The following is a 12,615-nucleotide window of genomic DNA, read 5'->3' on the forward strand; positions in this document are numbered from 1 at the left end:
GGCAGGGCATTGTGGAGTGAAAAAAAAGGAGCTCCACAATACAGGTGGAGCCAGGCTTGACTGGGCCTTTCTCTATTCAAGTTAGGGCCAGACAATCATGGAGTGTCTGGGTTGGAGGAGACTCTGCATCATCCGTCTGGCCATCCATCCCAGTGGGCCACTGGGAATTCATGCGTCAGCAAAATAAAAACAAAGATGAACAAAAAGACCCCTGGGGGACCAACTTTAGGTTCAGATCCAGACATTGTGGGCCTAAAACTTATACAGTTTAGGTGGCCCCTTTAAGACAGAGCATATACAACTTGTCTCATTGCTAAGGCTTGTTGGAGGGGTTCTGTACAAATGACGGTCCGTGAAGCTTAAGCCCCATTAACTTCATGGTAAATCAGATGCTATTCATGTTGATCTTTTTCTGGCTAAGACATTAAAATGATTTCATAAAATTTAAATACAGATACAATCTTGAAGTAAAAGCCCAACCATTCAAATGAATTAAGCATGTGAAAGATTCCCTGTACTGTTGCTTATTTTCCTCATTTCACCAGGACATGAGCTGGTTTGTGTTGAACAATTTCTGATGTTCTGAGCCTCAGTGACAAAAGCCCCTGTGCCACCTCCCACACAGGCCTTTTGTGAGAATCAAAATAAAAATTGTGTTTGCAAGTGCTTGATAAGGTGGAAATAGACACCCAGATAAACAATTACTATTGTAAGGACAAAACTATGAAACATTTAGAACCCTTAGAATATCACAGAAAGGAAAATGGAAGCCCAGGGAAGGCAAATATGCACCTGGGACCTCTTGGGGAAGGACATGGTCTCCATAAATAAGTGGTGTTTATGTGTAAGCCTCCTCACCTTTTCTAAAAATGAATGAGCTCAAATTTATTTTCAGATTGATGTGAAGTTAACCTCAGACCCAGACAGCATTGAGTAAAACTTGCTGCTCATGGCTCTTTTATTAATACTTATGCAGGGGAATGTTTTGTGAGTTTAAAATGAAAATATTTCATCCCAGAATTTGTTTTAAGCCACCCTTTGGCGTATTTAACCAAATAGAACCTAGCGGATTTATTGTTTAACAGGACTTGGAGAAAGGCAGCCTGTCTTACTGGTGCAGTTCTTTCCCTGGATGTGTTGGCCTTTATTAGGACAGTAAAGGGCAGAAACAGTGCCAAAAAGCAGCTTCTCCTAGCAGCTAAGTAAACATCTCCACACAGCTTTCCAATCCACTGTGGAAACCGTTGGCAGCTCTTATGTAATGTCTTCTAGGCGGCATGTTGGAACCTTCTCTTTTATAACTCCAAGTGTGACTTTAGACTCCCTGGGACAGGGCCAAGGTTGTAGAGGCAACCCTCTCCATCCTGGGTTCTCATACCAGCTCCAGGAAGGGCACAGCCCTGGGGAATCTCCGTCTCTGATGGTGCCATCCCGTTGGGTCCTTCCTGCTGGGTGTGCAGTCTGGGGCTAACATTGGGGGCCCTCATGGCATGGCCAGGCACCACATCATGTCTCTAGCTCTGGCCCTGGCCACTGGGCTCAACCAGCATCTTACCGTGGTTGGGCGTACTGGTGTGTAGAGGGGAGGAGGCAAGACCCAGAGGAAGGGAGACCATGGGCTAGCAGTGTTCTCCTTGGTGAACTGCATAGCTCAGGTGAGTGAGCAGTTACTCAGTGGATTTAGCCATTTTCCAGAGGTGAACTTTACACAGACCACTTTTCCTACAAGAGCATATTTTTCTTTACCTGGAGTAACATCATCTCTACCTACCTTTCACTGCCCGTTGAGCAATGCCTGCCTCTGGGCACTAGTTGCATTGTGGAGCTGAGCTCAGCCACACCCAGGAAACTGCAGCCTGTGAGAAGAGCAGGGAGGTAGGAATTGGGTAAGCCAGGAAGCCCTGTTAACATTTGTCCCTTAAGGAAAGAGAGGCCAATCTGCGCTAGTGCATTTTGGATTTTAAGAAAATGCAAACTACGCTTCTAACATGGAATAGGTGAAAATGAATCAAGATGGGAGTCTGGAGCCTAAAATTCCATTTCTGACTCTGCCCACTACCCAGGGGACCTTGGCAAACCTCCACCTCCCACCCCAACCCCTGACAGGGCTGCAGGATTAGAAGAGATGGTCTGGATTAGCCTTTCCAGCCCTACCAGAAGGAAGAGCTGTATTTAGGTGAACTCTGAGTACTGCTCAGCTTCCACAGGGAGTATCCACTCAACACCAGTTGTATGCCAAGGCCTTCTACCAACCTGGGAGGATGGGAGCATAACATGAGAAAAGGTCACATTCGGTACGGTGTTGTGACTTGTGTGCCCTTGAAGGAACCCTGCCAGTTCTGGTATCTTGGTGACCAGGGTAAATTTCTCTGTTCCTGGAATGTGCCAGAATCCAGTCTGACTAAAGGAAAGAGAAATGTTGGATTTGGTTTCGGATCTTGCTCTGGCTCTGCATGCTTCTCGTCAAGGGTGTGTGCCAAAGCCTGCAGGGAGGGGTGCATACGGAAATATAGTTAAGCCTAGAAATCATTGCCCCCAAAGAACAATAGTTCAGGAGGCTGGAGTACAGCGTGTGTTCTCTTCAGCTTGATGCGCCCAGCGGATGGCTTTTCCAGGAGGATGCAGGGCCATCAGTGCCCCTCCTCCCCCCAAATCTGTCCTCACCCGGTGATCCCTATCTTTATCCAACCTTCGTCATCATGGACCTGGATGAGAGAGACTTGGCTATGCAGCCCAATTCCCAATTAAGGTTTTTCATTCGTTTCAGGAAAATAACTTATTTGGGTTGAATTGTTAAGGCAGATTGCTTTTGCAGTATTCCAAGCAGAGTGCTTTTTCACAGGAAATGTCAGACCAGGCAATTCTAGTCAGGTTTTCCACATCCTTAAGAGAAAAGAAAAGAGACAGAAACAAAAATTCCTTTTATATGTTAAAGGCCAACAGTGTGAGAATTGGCAACTGCCGAGTATAAAACTGAGATCTGTGAAGATGGCTACACATAGTGGTGGTTAGTGCATGTGATGACTACCCAATAACCAACTCTTAATGAAACCTCATGTTCTTTATGGCTTAATTAAAAAATGCCTGCTGATTTGGAAGTTCAGGGAGGTGGAGCGTTTTCCCAGGTTGGGACTTGGATCCTAATCCCATTAGCCTAAGCGCCTGGAAGGTGAAGACACTGGCAAGGACCCCCTCCTTCATTCCAGGGCTGTTTCCTCATCTGTAAAACCAAAGGTTATGCCAGGTGACTCCTAAGCGCTTCAGAGTCTAACTCACCACAATTCTGTACCTTTATGTGGGGGAGCTTGGCTGAACCTCTATACAAAGCCAAAGAAAAATGGAGAGCAGGAAAGTGAAAAGAAAAAAAATTTTTTCTTCTATGGAGAACTTCGATTTTTTTAAAAAGTTCTTTTTAAATCAGCTTGCCTTCACTAAAGCTTACTCCACTGCTCCTCAAAGGGCGCCCCCAAGTGTTTGCTACAGGATGCACAGGACCAAGAAGTGCCTGTGGGTAGAGATGGGGTGGGTCCGAACAGCTGGAGCCCAGAATCACTAGATGTTACTGTCCTTGCAGCCTCCCAGAGATGATTCTGGCAAAAGGGAAGTTGAGACTTGAGTCAATTAGTTTATTGCCGGTGATGCCAATCTTCTCTGGCGCGAGCTGGTTTTATGGCTTGTCTGTCCAATCCTGTATATCCTCTGACAGCTGAATAACTACTTCATTACCATCCAGTGCTCTTGTTCTTTCCAAAAGGATGTTCTGTTTGGACCCAGGTCAGGAAACCTGGACTGGCCCTGTGGTTGTCAGTTTCACTTGTCTGGCTGCACTGCCTCTAGTGTATCTCTAATATAATTGTGAATCTTGTGGGATACTGTACATCGTCATCTGGCTCCTGCCTCCAGTTAGGGATGCTTCCATTGCTTCAGTGTTAGCTGTTCTGTAGGGTTCAAATATATATATATTTATCTCAAGTAAAGCAAAGCCCTTCCCATCCCTTGAACTTGCTAAGTTTTTCTTTTCTAAGTATATATGGGTATTCATTTTATCTAATGCTTTTTCTGCATCTATTGACATTATTTACATTTATTCCCTCTGTTGGTGTGAATCACAGTATTAGATTATCTAATGTTAAAATATTCTTGCATCCCTACTTGGTCAGAATTTTTTTCAGACTCATGGCTGATGCAGTTGTCTGTTATTTATTTCATATTTTTGCACTTACGTTTACAAATGTTAGGTTTTTGGAATCAAGGTTGTACTAGTCTCATTAATCATCATCATCATCATCGTCATCAACTCAGCTAACACACAGCAATTACTGTGTGCCAGGTACTATTCTCAGTGCTTGATAGAGGAACTCATTTAATTCTCAGCAATCTTTTGGGATAGGCCTATTATTGATCTCATTTTATAGAGGTTCATGAGGGCCAAATTTTCCTGTTGAAATGATCCTTTTGATATTTTTATAACAAGTGGGATTAGTACTAATAAGGTGTTATATCCCAAAGTCTGTTTTTATCTGACAGTATTTAACTATATTACACTAGCTTTTAAATGGTAGGCATACAGTTGATACATTTTCCCCCCCAGGCTTTACTGTTCACCTTGTGTTGTCATCTATCTTGTAAAACAGCACATTGCTAATTTAAAGAATCAGTGTATCTCTGCCTTTTAACTGCTAAGTTTAACTTGTTTAATTACTTTATTGTAATTACTGATATATTGAATTCATTTGTCCTATTGTATTTCATACTTTCATTTTGCCATACTTTCTTTTTTCCCCCTTCCCTTTCTTTAAAAAAAATCAATAATTTTAAAGTGAACAATTCACTAGCATTTAAAACATTCACAGTGTTGTGCAACCACCACCTCTGTCTAGTTCTAAAATGTTTTCTTCTCTTGAAAGTAAAAAAATCTCTTCCTTCAAGCAGTTGCTCCCCATTCCTCCACCCCCGACTCCCCGGCAACCACCAACAACCGATGTACACTATTTGGCATAAATGGACTTATATGTGGCTTTTTGTATCTACCTTTTGAATTTAGCGTGTTTTTGAGGCTCACTTATGTTGTGGCATGTGTCAGTACTCCATTTCTTTCTATCGTCGAATACTATTCCATTGTATGGCTATGTAGCATTTTGTTTACCCACTAATCCGTTGGTAGACATTTGAGTTGTTTCCACTGTTTGGTTTTGGAGAAGAGTGCTGCTATGAACATGTACCCCTGTTTTCAGTTCTTTTGGATATGTACCTAGGAGTGGGATTGCAGGATCGTGTAATAATTCTCTGTTTGACTTCTTGAGGAACTGCCAGACTCTTTTTCACGGTGGCACTTCCTTGTGAATGAACTGGCATGTATTTTTTCTTCTCCTGCTTTCTGATTTGGAAGTTTCTTTTTACTGTTTTAGGGTTACTCTTAAATTTTTTATCATAATTGACTTAAAGTTTCAGTTTAATCGATCTTTCTACTCCCTCAAAAATGCAGGGTTTTAGAAAGTCTTAACTCTGATTATTTCCCCTTCCCATGTTCCCTGTTTATTATTGTTTAGTATTATCTCTGTTTTTAACTACCCCAGTAACTAGTGGCTTTTGTTATTATTTTTACTGTCAGCTCTCATTTAGGCTTATCTGAATGTTTATGGATTTTTTTTTTTGTTATTGTTCTCACCCTACCTGTTCATTCTGGGTTCACTCTCCTTCAAGTCCCTTAGTAGTTCATTCAGTGAAAGACTGTGCTGGTAAACTTTATTAGTTTTTGTCTGAGAATATCTTCCTTTTATCTTGATCTTTAATATTTTGAATATTAATGGGTTTTTTTGTTAAATGAATTGTTCTTTATAGATAATCTGTCTTTACGATTTTTTTCACTATCTTTGGTGTTTTGGTAGTTTCAGTGTGACATATCTAGTGCATTTATTTTCACTTGTACCATTTGAGGCTTATTATGTGTCTGTAAGAATTCACATCTGGTAAGTTCTTAGCAATTATCTTTCCAACAATTTCCTTTCTTACCTTCTCTTTATTCTTTCCTTCTGGAACTCCTTTTAGATGTATATTGGACTTAAAACTTTTCCATCCATGTCTCTTCTTTTCCCTTTCATATATATTTTTTAAATCTCTCTTCTGATTGAGTTGCCTTCTGGCAACTGATACTGTCATCTGATAGTTCCCAGTAATTTATTATCTCTTCACTGTATCCGATCTCCTGCTTGAGCTTACCCAAGTTTTTTTCCCCAACTTAAAAAAAGTTCTAACCTGTAAAAAAGTTTACCAAATAATACAATGAACACTATACAACCTTTGCCTACATTGAGCAATTCTAAGATTTTGTCACATTAGTTTTTTTCTCTTCTACCCTTCCCCATACATATTATATGTATTTGTAACACATTTTTGATGATACATTTGAAAGTAAAATTCAGATATTATGGCACTTCACCCCTAAATATTTCAGTTTACATCTCCTAAGGACAAAAACATTTTCCTACATAACCAGAGTGCCATTCTCACACCCCAGAAATTTCACATTGATTCTATAACATTAGCTAACATAAAGCCCATAAGCAAATTTCTCCCAAATGGCTCTAAAATGTTCTTTTAGATTTTTATTCTTTCAATCCAGGATCCATTCAAGGTGTACTCATATTTGGTTGCCATGTCTCTTTAGTCTCTTTTAAAATTGTTTCAAATAACTTCCCCTCCTTTTTTAGTTTTCCATGAAAATCATAGTCTTGTTTTCTTATAGAATTGACCATGTTCTACATGTGTCTGTCTAGTTATTAAGTTTAGGTTAAAGGTCTTTTTGCAAGGGTAATACATATCATATGTGATGTACTTCCATGACGATGTCCTTCCCGTCATATCACATCAAGAGCATATACTGTCAGTTTGGTGACACTAAGTCGGACCACTCCCTTATGGGGGCTCCTGCCAAAGTAAAGGTAACTTTTCCTTTTGCAATTAATAAGAAATCTGTAACTTTCAGATGATATGAATATTCTATTCCTCAAAAACCTTTCAACCAGTGTTTTTAGCATTCATTGATGATTTTTTCCCATATTTGGAGTTTATAAAATGGTGATTTTCTAATTTTTATCATTTTATCACCCCTTTTACATTTATTAGTTGATGGTGTCCTATACAGAAGAACTTTCCATTATCTGTCCCTACTCACCTCTCTCTCTTCCTTCTTACACTAGTAGCAGACTTATGGATTTTTTAAAATATATATTTAATGTGTTATCTATCAACACTGTATGCACATAAACTTTTTTTATTTCTGTGACTATTTACTTTTCAAAGCTGCTTATTCTTCTCTCCTAAGGTCTGTTTCTTTTCTGATGATTTCCATTTCCTGTTTAAAAAGTTTCCCTACTCTCTCTAATTACATCTTCTTTTAAACTGTTTTATTATCTCAAGGTTGTAGGAGTCCTATTTCTTGTGTCAGCTGGCTTTCACTTGTGGTGCATCATTTTCTCATGTATATAATTGTTTTTGTTTTGAGCATATTTTCAGTGGGGCTTAAAAAGCACTCTTCCTCCCCCAAGGGAATCTTGTGTGACCTGCTTTGTAGAAAAGCCCTCCAGATAAGTTTACATGGCTTTGCTTAGGTGTGCTGGGATATCACCAGCTTGGGAAAGTTTTGTTAATTTATTATATTCTGGATTCTTGTGTCACACTAGTGGGGTCAATTTGGACACCATTCACACTAGGTTCTGAGTTTTTATCAAATAGAGTATATAGTAAGAGATCAGTGTCTTTATTCTTGTGGGACATCTCTCCTTTGTAATCCATAAGAAGTTAGCCAAGTACCCAGTACCAAACACAGAGGAAGGAGCATTACATCTTTTGTTTTATGTTGAGAGCTGGTGAAATACTCTGGTGTAAGGATATGTAAGCAGTAGAGCATCTTTGAAAGTGGTGCACCCAGGCACTAGCATCCTCTCAGAACCCCTGCACATGGTCATGTCCCACAGTGAGTAGGCATGCTCAGGCTTCCCCCAAGGTACGGATGAGGTACCTGGTGCCCACCGAGAGTAAGTGACTTGCCCATGGTTATGCAGAATGTGGGGAGCAGGGACAAGAACTCAGGTCTCTGAGAGGCTCTTTTTACCCAGCCAGAATTCAGTTTATCCAGGGATTGAGTCCTGGCCCTATGTCACTGTGAATACCTGCAGGGCCCTGACCCTTACTTATCCCCTGGGGGCACAAAGAGGAGTTTGGATGGGAAGTGGAGGCTTCAGGCACAGCAGGCAAGGGGGTTGTCTACAGCCTGGCTCCCATGGATTTATTAGACGCACACTTTGACACACGTCCTTGGGTTATCTGCACAATGACATTTTGAAACTGTTTTGAACCCTTGATTTATCTTTGTGTCATTGTTTTTCATAATAGGTTTTACCCAAAGTCAAGAACACGCTTTTAAACTGACCCTTTAAACTTTTTAATGCTTAGGCCACAAAGGGACACATGAAAGGAACAGTTAGCACATTCCCTAAGTGTAAGTATGATTAGTCTCTTCTGGTGATGAGATCTATGGGAAACGGGCACAAAGTATCTGAGCAGCTGATGGATGGCGCTCTGGGGGGATGTCACGTGACTGGGGAGAGCCCAGCTGTGCCCTACACAGCAGGCACATCACTGCCCACCCCCACTCACCACGGCTTGTGGCCATCTGTGAGCTTTGCCTCAGGAGTTCGGGGGCCACTTGAGAGGTTTGAGTTTTGTTCCATAGTCCACAGGATGCCACAGAAGGTTCTGGGTAGGGGAAGGAAGCATAAAATGGAAGAAAGAACAAAATAGAGCATTCAGAGCCAGCAGCTTTAGTTTGAGTTCTGGGTTGGGCACTTCCAAGTTGGGTGACAATGTGTGAGTCACCTAGCTTCAATGAGGGTCACTCCAGCATGCAGCACCCTTTATGGAGCACTGACTAGGTGCTAGGCATGCGGGATATAAAGGTGACCAAGAAAATCCCATAGTGCTTTGTTCCTCCTTGGTCATTTCTCTTACAGCATTAGTCTCCCATGGCTGTGATAACAAATTACTATAAACATAGTGGTTAAAACAAAATGAATTTATGATCTCACTGTTCTGGAGGACCAAAGTCTGACATCAACTCCACTGGGCCAAAATCAAGGTGTAGGCAGGGCACTTCTCTCTGGAGGCATTGGGAAGAATCTGTTTCTTTGATTTTTTCAGCTTCTGGTCGCCACCCACATCCACGACCTGTGGCCCCTTCCTCCATCTTCCAGGTGGATCAGTCCAACCTCTGCCTCTGCCATCACATCTCCTCTCCTGTGTCAAATCTCCTTCTGCCCTTTATAAGGACATGTAATTATATTGGCCCCACCTGGATGATCCAGGATACTCTCTTCTATCTCAAGGTCCTTAACTTAGTCTCATTTGCAAAGTCCTTCTTTGCTTTATAGTTGCAGGAGATGGATATCTTTGGGGGCCATTAGTCATCCAACCCCACATGTCATATTGTAATTTATGTCTGTTCATTTTACATGGCCGGTCTTCCTTGGTCAGGGAAATAAGACTGCCATATAACTGCTACATGTTTGCTGTGTGGATGAGTGAAGAAATGAATGAATGCATGTCGTATAGTTGAGAAGGAGGTGACATTGCAGTGGACTGTAGAGAATTAGTATGAGTTTGCCCAAGGATATTCTAGCTGCTTTGGACAGGTATAGAGGCATAGGCTGATGTGGGTAAAATTGGAGTTTTTCCAGAATCTCTCCTGGCTTTAGTGTATCTGCATATCAATAGATGTTTCCCAGGAGTGGAGAGAATGAGTTCATCTCCATATCAATATGTAATTACATGGGCGAGCAAGGGTTTGTCTGGACCTGAGAGGTTGGGTGGAGCTCTCCTGTTCAGCTGCAGCCTGGTCAAGAGAGAGATGAACGATTGCTTGTAAGAAATTAACAGGTTTCTTAACTTTATTTCTCCCTTTGACTGATTTCAGTTTCAAAGGTATTTTTGCTCCGGCGTTTCCCTCCAGAGTTACACCTGAGAAGTCAGTGTGAGGGTACAGAGGGAGATGAGGCTGGGGAGGTAGACGGCCGGGTCATAGATAGCCCGTAGCGTACCCTAATGGGCCCAGATTTTATTTTGATAAGGAAGCAGTATATGCAGTGACTGGAGTTGTTGCCTGGGTTCAAATTCCTGTGCTGCCACTTACTTGCTGTGTTATTCTGGAAAAATTACTGGACCTCTCTGACACTCAGTGTAATTAATAGCTACTTCAGAAGGCTGTTCTGAGAAGCAGACAACTTTTGATACTTGCAAACCTCTTAGCACAGTGCCTAGAACAGTCATATGAGTCAGAGTATTTGCTGTTACTACTGTTATTTTCATAAGTATGATTGTTATTGATGATGGGGAGCCTTTGAAGATTTCAGCCAGGCTGCGTCATGGTAGGATTTACGTTTTAGAAAGATGCCGTTGACACCTATGTGAAGATGTGGGGGCTGATGTGGGATGGGGCATCACACTGGGGGTCAGGAAGCCAGTTAGGAGGCTATTTCAGTGATCTGGGTAGGAGACAAAGAGGGCAGAGATGCATACAAGATAGATATTATTGCCGTTAGGATGTTCCGGAAATGTTTTTGACCCTGCTTGAAATGGTTCAAGGCAGATCTTAGAGGCTATCTAACACCTATGCCTCGGTCCTCACTTTTCAGACAGGGACACTGAGGCATAGCAAGGGGAATGCACCGTGCCTCAGTCTGTGGATGAACTAGAGATAGAAAGGATAGATGGAAGTGGGACTCAGGTCTTCCGCCCTTGGTGGCGGAGCGGGTGGGGCAGGAGAGGTGCGGCTGGCTGAGGCTGCTGCTGATGGTGGAGTGGGTCCTCATTGCTCTGGCTCAGTCTCTGCATGGCCTCCCTTTTCACATCCTTCTGCTGCCCCTCTGTGCCTTAGCCCCTCCTTCTAGCTGTCTTTCACCATTCCCCACAAGAACACTTGTAGAATCCTGGTAGTGTAGGAGTGTAAGTGTAGCCGTGTAGGAATTTTTTAGTTCTGAGATGAGGAAAATGGGCTTGACTGAATGGGGGAGGACTAGGGCTGCCTGGGAGGGAAAGAGAAAAGGATCTCTGTGTTCCAGCGCCAGAGAACGAAACCCAGAGTCCAAAGCAGGGCATGCTCACGGAGTTGGTACTACATGTCCTCCGCAGTCTTCCACTCACACCCCTTCACACATCTTCAGGAGGAAGCCAATTCAATAGAACATACCATGGCAAGATTACGATTGTTACTTCAATCATATCTTACCCTGAAAGGATGTTGGAGGAAAATATATTTCAATACCATGTTCAAAAGAGCTGTCATTTTATAACATAGTAAATAGGTTTTCAGAGAATGATGTAATATTGTTATTTTTAAGACATTCTTTTTAACAAATGATTTTGGTTTAGTTCAAATCAATGCATGCTGGAGGAAAAATAATCTAAAGAGAGCTAAAATACAGGTGGGCCATTTTAAGAAAGCTCTGTGCTCTACATACCTTTTACAAATTTACAAATCAGAATCACAGGACAGGTTCTTTGCTGCATTGTAGAGGTTTCTTCTAAAAGGCTTCTGCTAGCTTTACAAGGAAGCTGGGAGAAAATTAAAAAAATGAAGATGAGATGAAAAAAATGTCTGTGCAATGACTACCAGAACTTTATTTGTGTGTGCGTGCATCTGTGGGAACACAGAATTGAAAGGCACCTTGGAGGTGATTTTGCCTCACCCAGTATGGAACCTGTGGTGACAAGGCTCGCCCAGGGTGTCAGGGCCAGGGCCTCAGAGAACCCGTCTCCTGACCCCCCACCCAGTACTCCTCCATTCTTCTCTGCTGTTTGTGTTTCTCTGTCATTCTCCTGGGGTACACTGACATTTTGTTTTTTTCTAGGAAAAGCCAGCTGCCGGTGTCCAGCAAGGCTGATGGTGAGCCGGGTGTGCTGCGGCTGGGTAGGTGCGGCTGGTGCTTGTGCCGTGCCCTTCGGGGGTCCTACTTTGCTCCCTCTGGTTGGTGGTGTGTGTGGGGCTCTCTGCCGGCTGGGATGGGGGCTCTATTCCTCTCCTCTGACTTCAGGAAGGAGAGGCTAGCCTAGTGAGTGGAGCAGGCTGCTCCTTTTTTTTGGTTGATGTCTTCTCTCGCCACCGGTCTTCTCTTCTGGAGAAATCCGTTTAAGAAGTCTGGGCATTTATAGATCCACATTAGGGAGCTAGAGGAGGCTTTTCTGTATTTGGGGTTTCTTTTAGGGACATTCAGAACCTACAAAGGTCTCCAGAAACCAGTTCTAAATTAAAATATTAGTATATCTCTGCCTGGGGAAGTCCATTTTTAAAAAAATTTTGTCAACATATTATTGAGGTATAAAATTCAAAGAGTGAAGTGCATATGTGCCAGAATCTTAAGTGTTCAACTTGATGCATTTTCACATATATATACAACCAAGATGAAGACAGAGAATATCTCCATTCACTCTTCAGTTTTGAAGCAATCTTTCTTTTCTCTTTCTGTAGTTCTCTACTCCCCAGAGACTGATGCATTTGCAGGGCTTGGCAAAAGCAATGGTGGAATGGAGGGTGGCGAACCAGTGACAAGACATGAAAGGATA

The 12,615-nt window shown here is 42.3% G+C and overlaps 1 protein-coding gene across 2 annotated transcripts in view; it reads left to right on the forward strand.

Moving 5' to 3' along the window:
• The window catches only part of MINDY4 (MINDY lysine 48 deubiquitinase 4), a 112,313-nt gene that overhangs the window by 44,665 nt on the left and 55,033 nt on the right, over positions 1–12,615 (forward strand). For both annotated transcript variants that reach the window (XM_036897473.2, XM_036897474.2), the window contains exon 6: positions 11,904–11,962. In XM_036897473.2, coding sequence (XP_036753368.2) covers positions 11,904–11,962 — 59 coding nt within the window. The remainder of the gene's footprint in view (positions 1–11,903; positions 11,963–12,615) is intronic.

This window comes from Manis pentadactyla, chromosome 7 (assembly GCF_030020395.1).
Source record: "Manis pentadactyla isolate mManPen7 chromosome 7, mManPen7.hap1, whole genome shotgun sequence".
Classification (NCBI taxonomy): Eukaryota; Metazoa; Chordata; class Mammalia; order Pholidota; family Manidae; genus Manis; species Manis pentadactyla.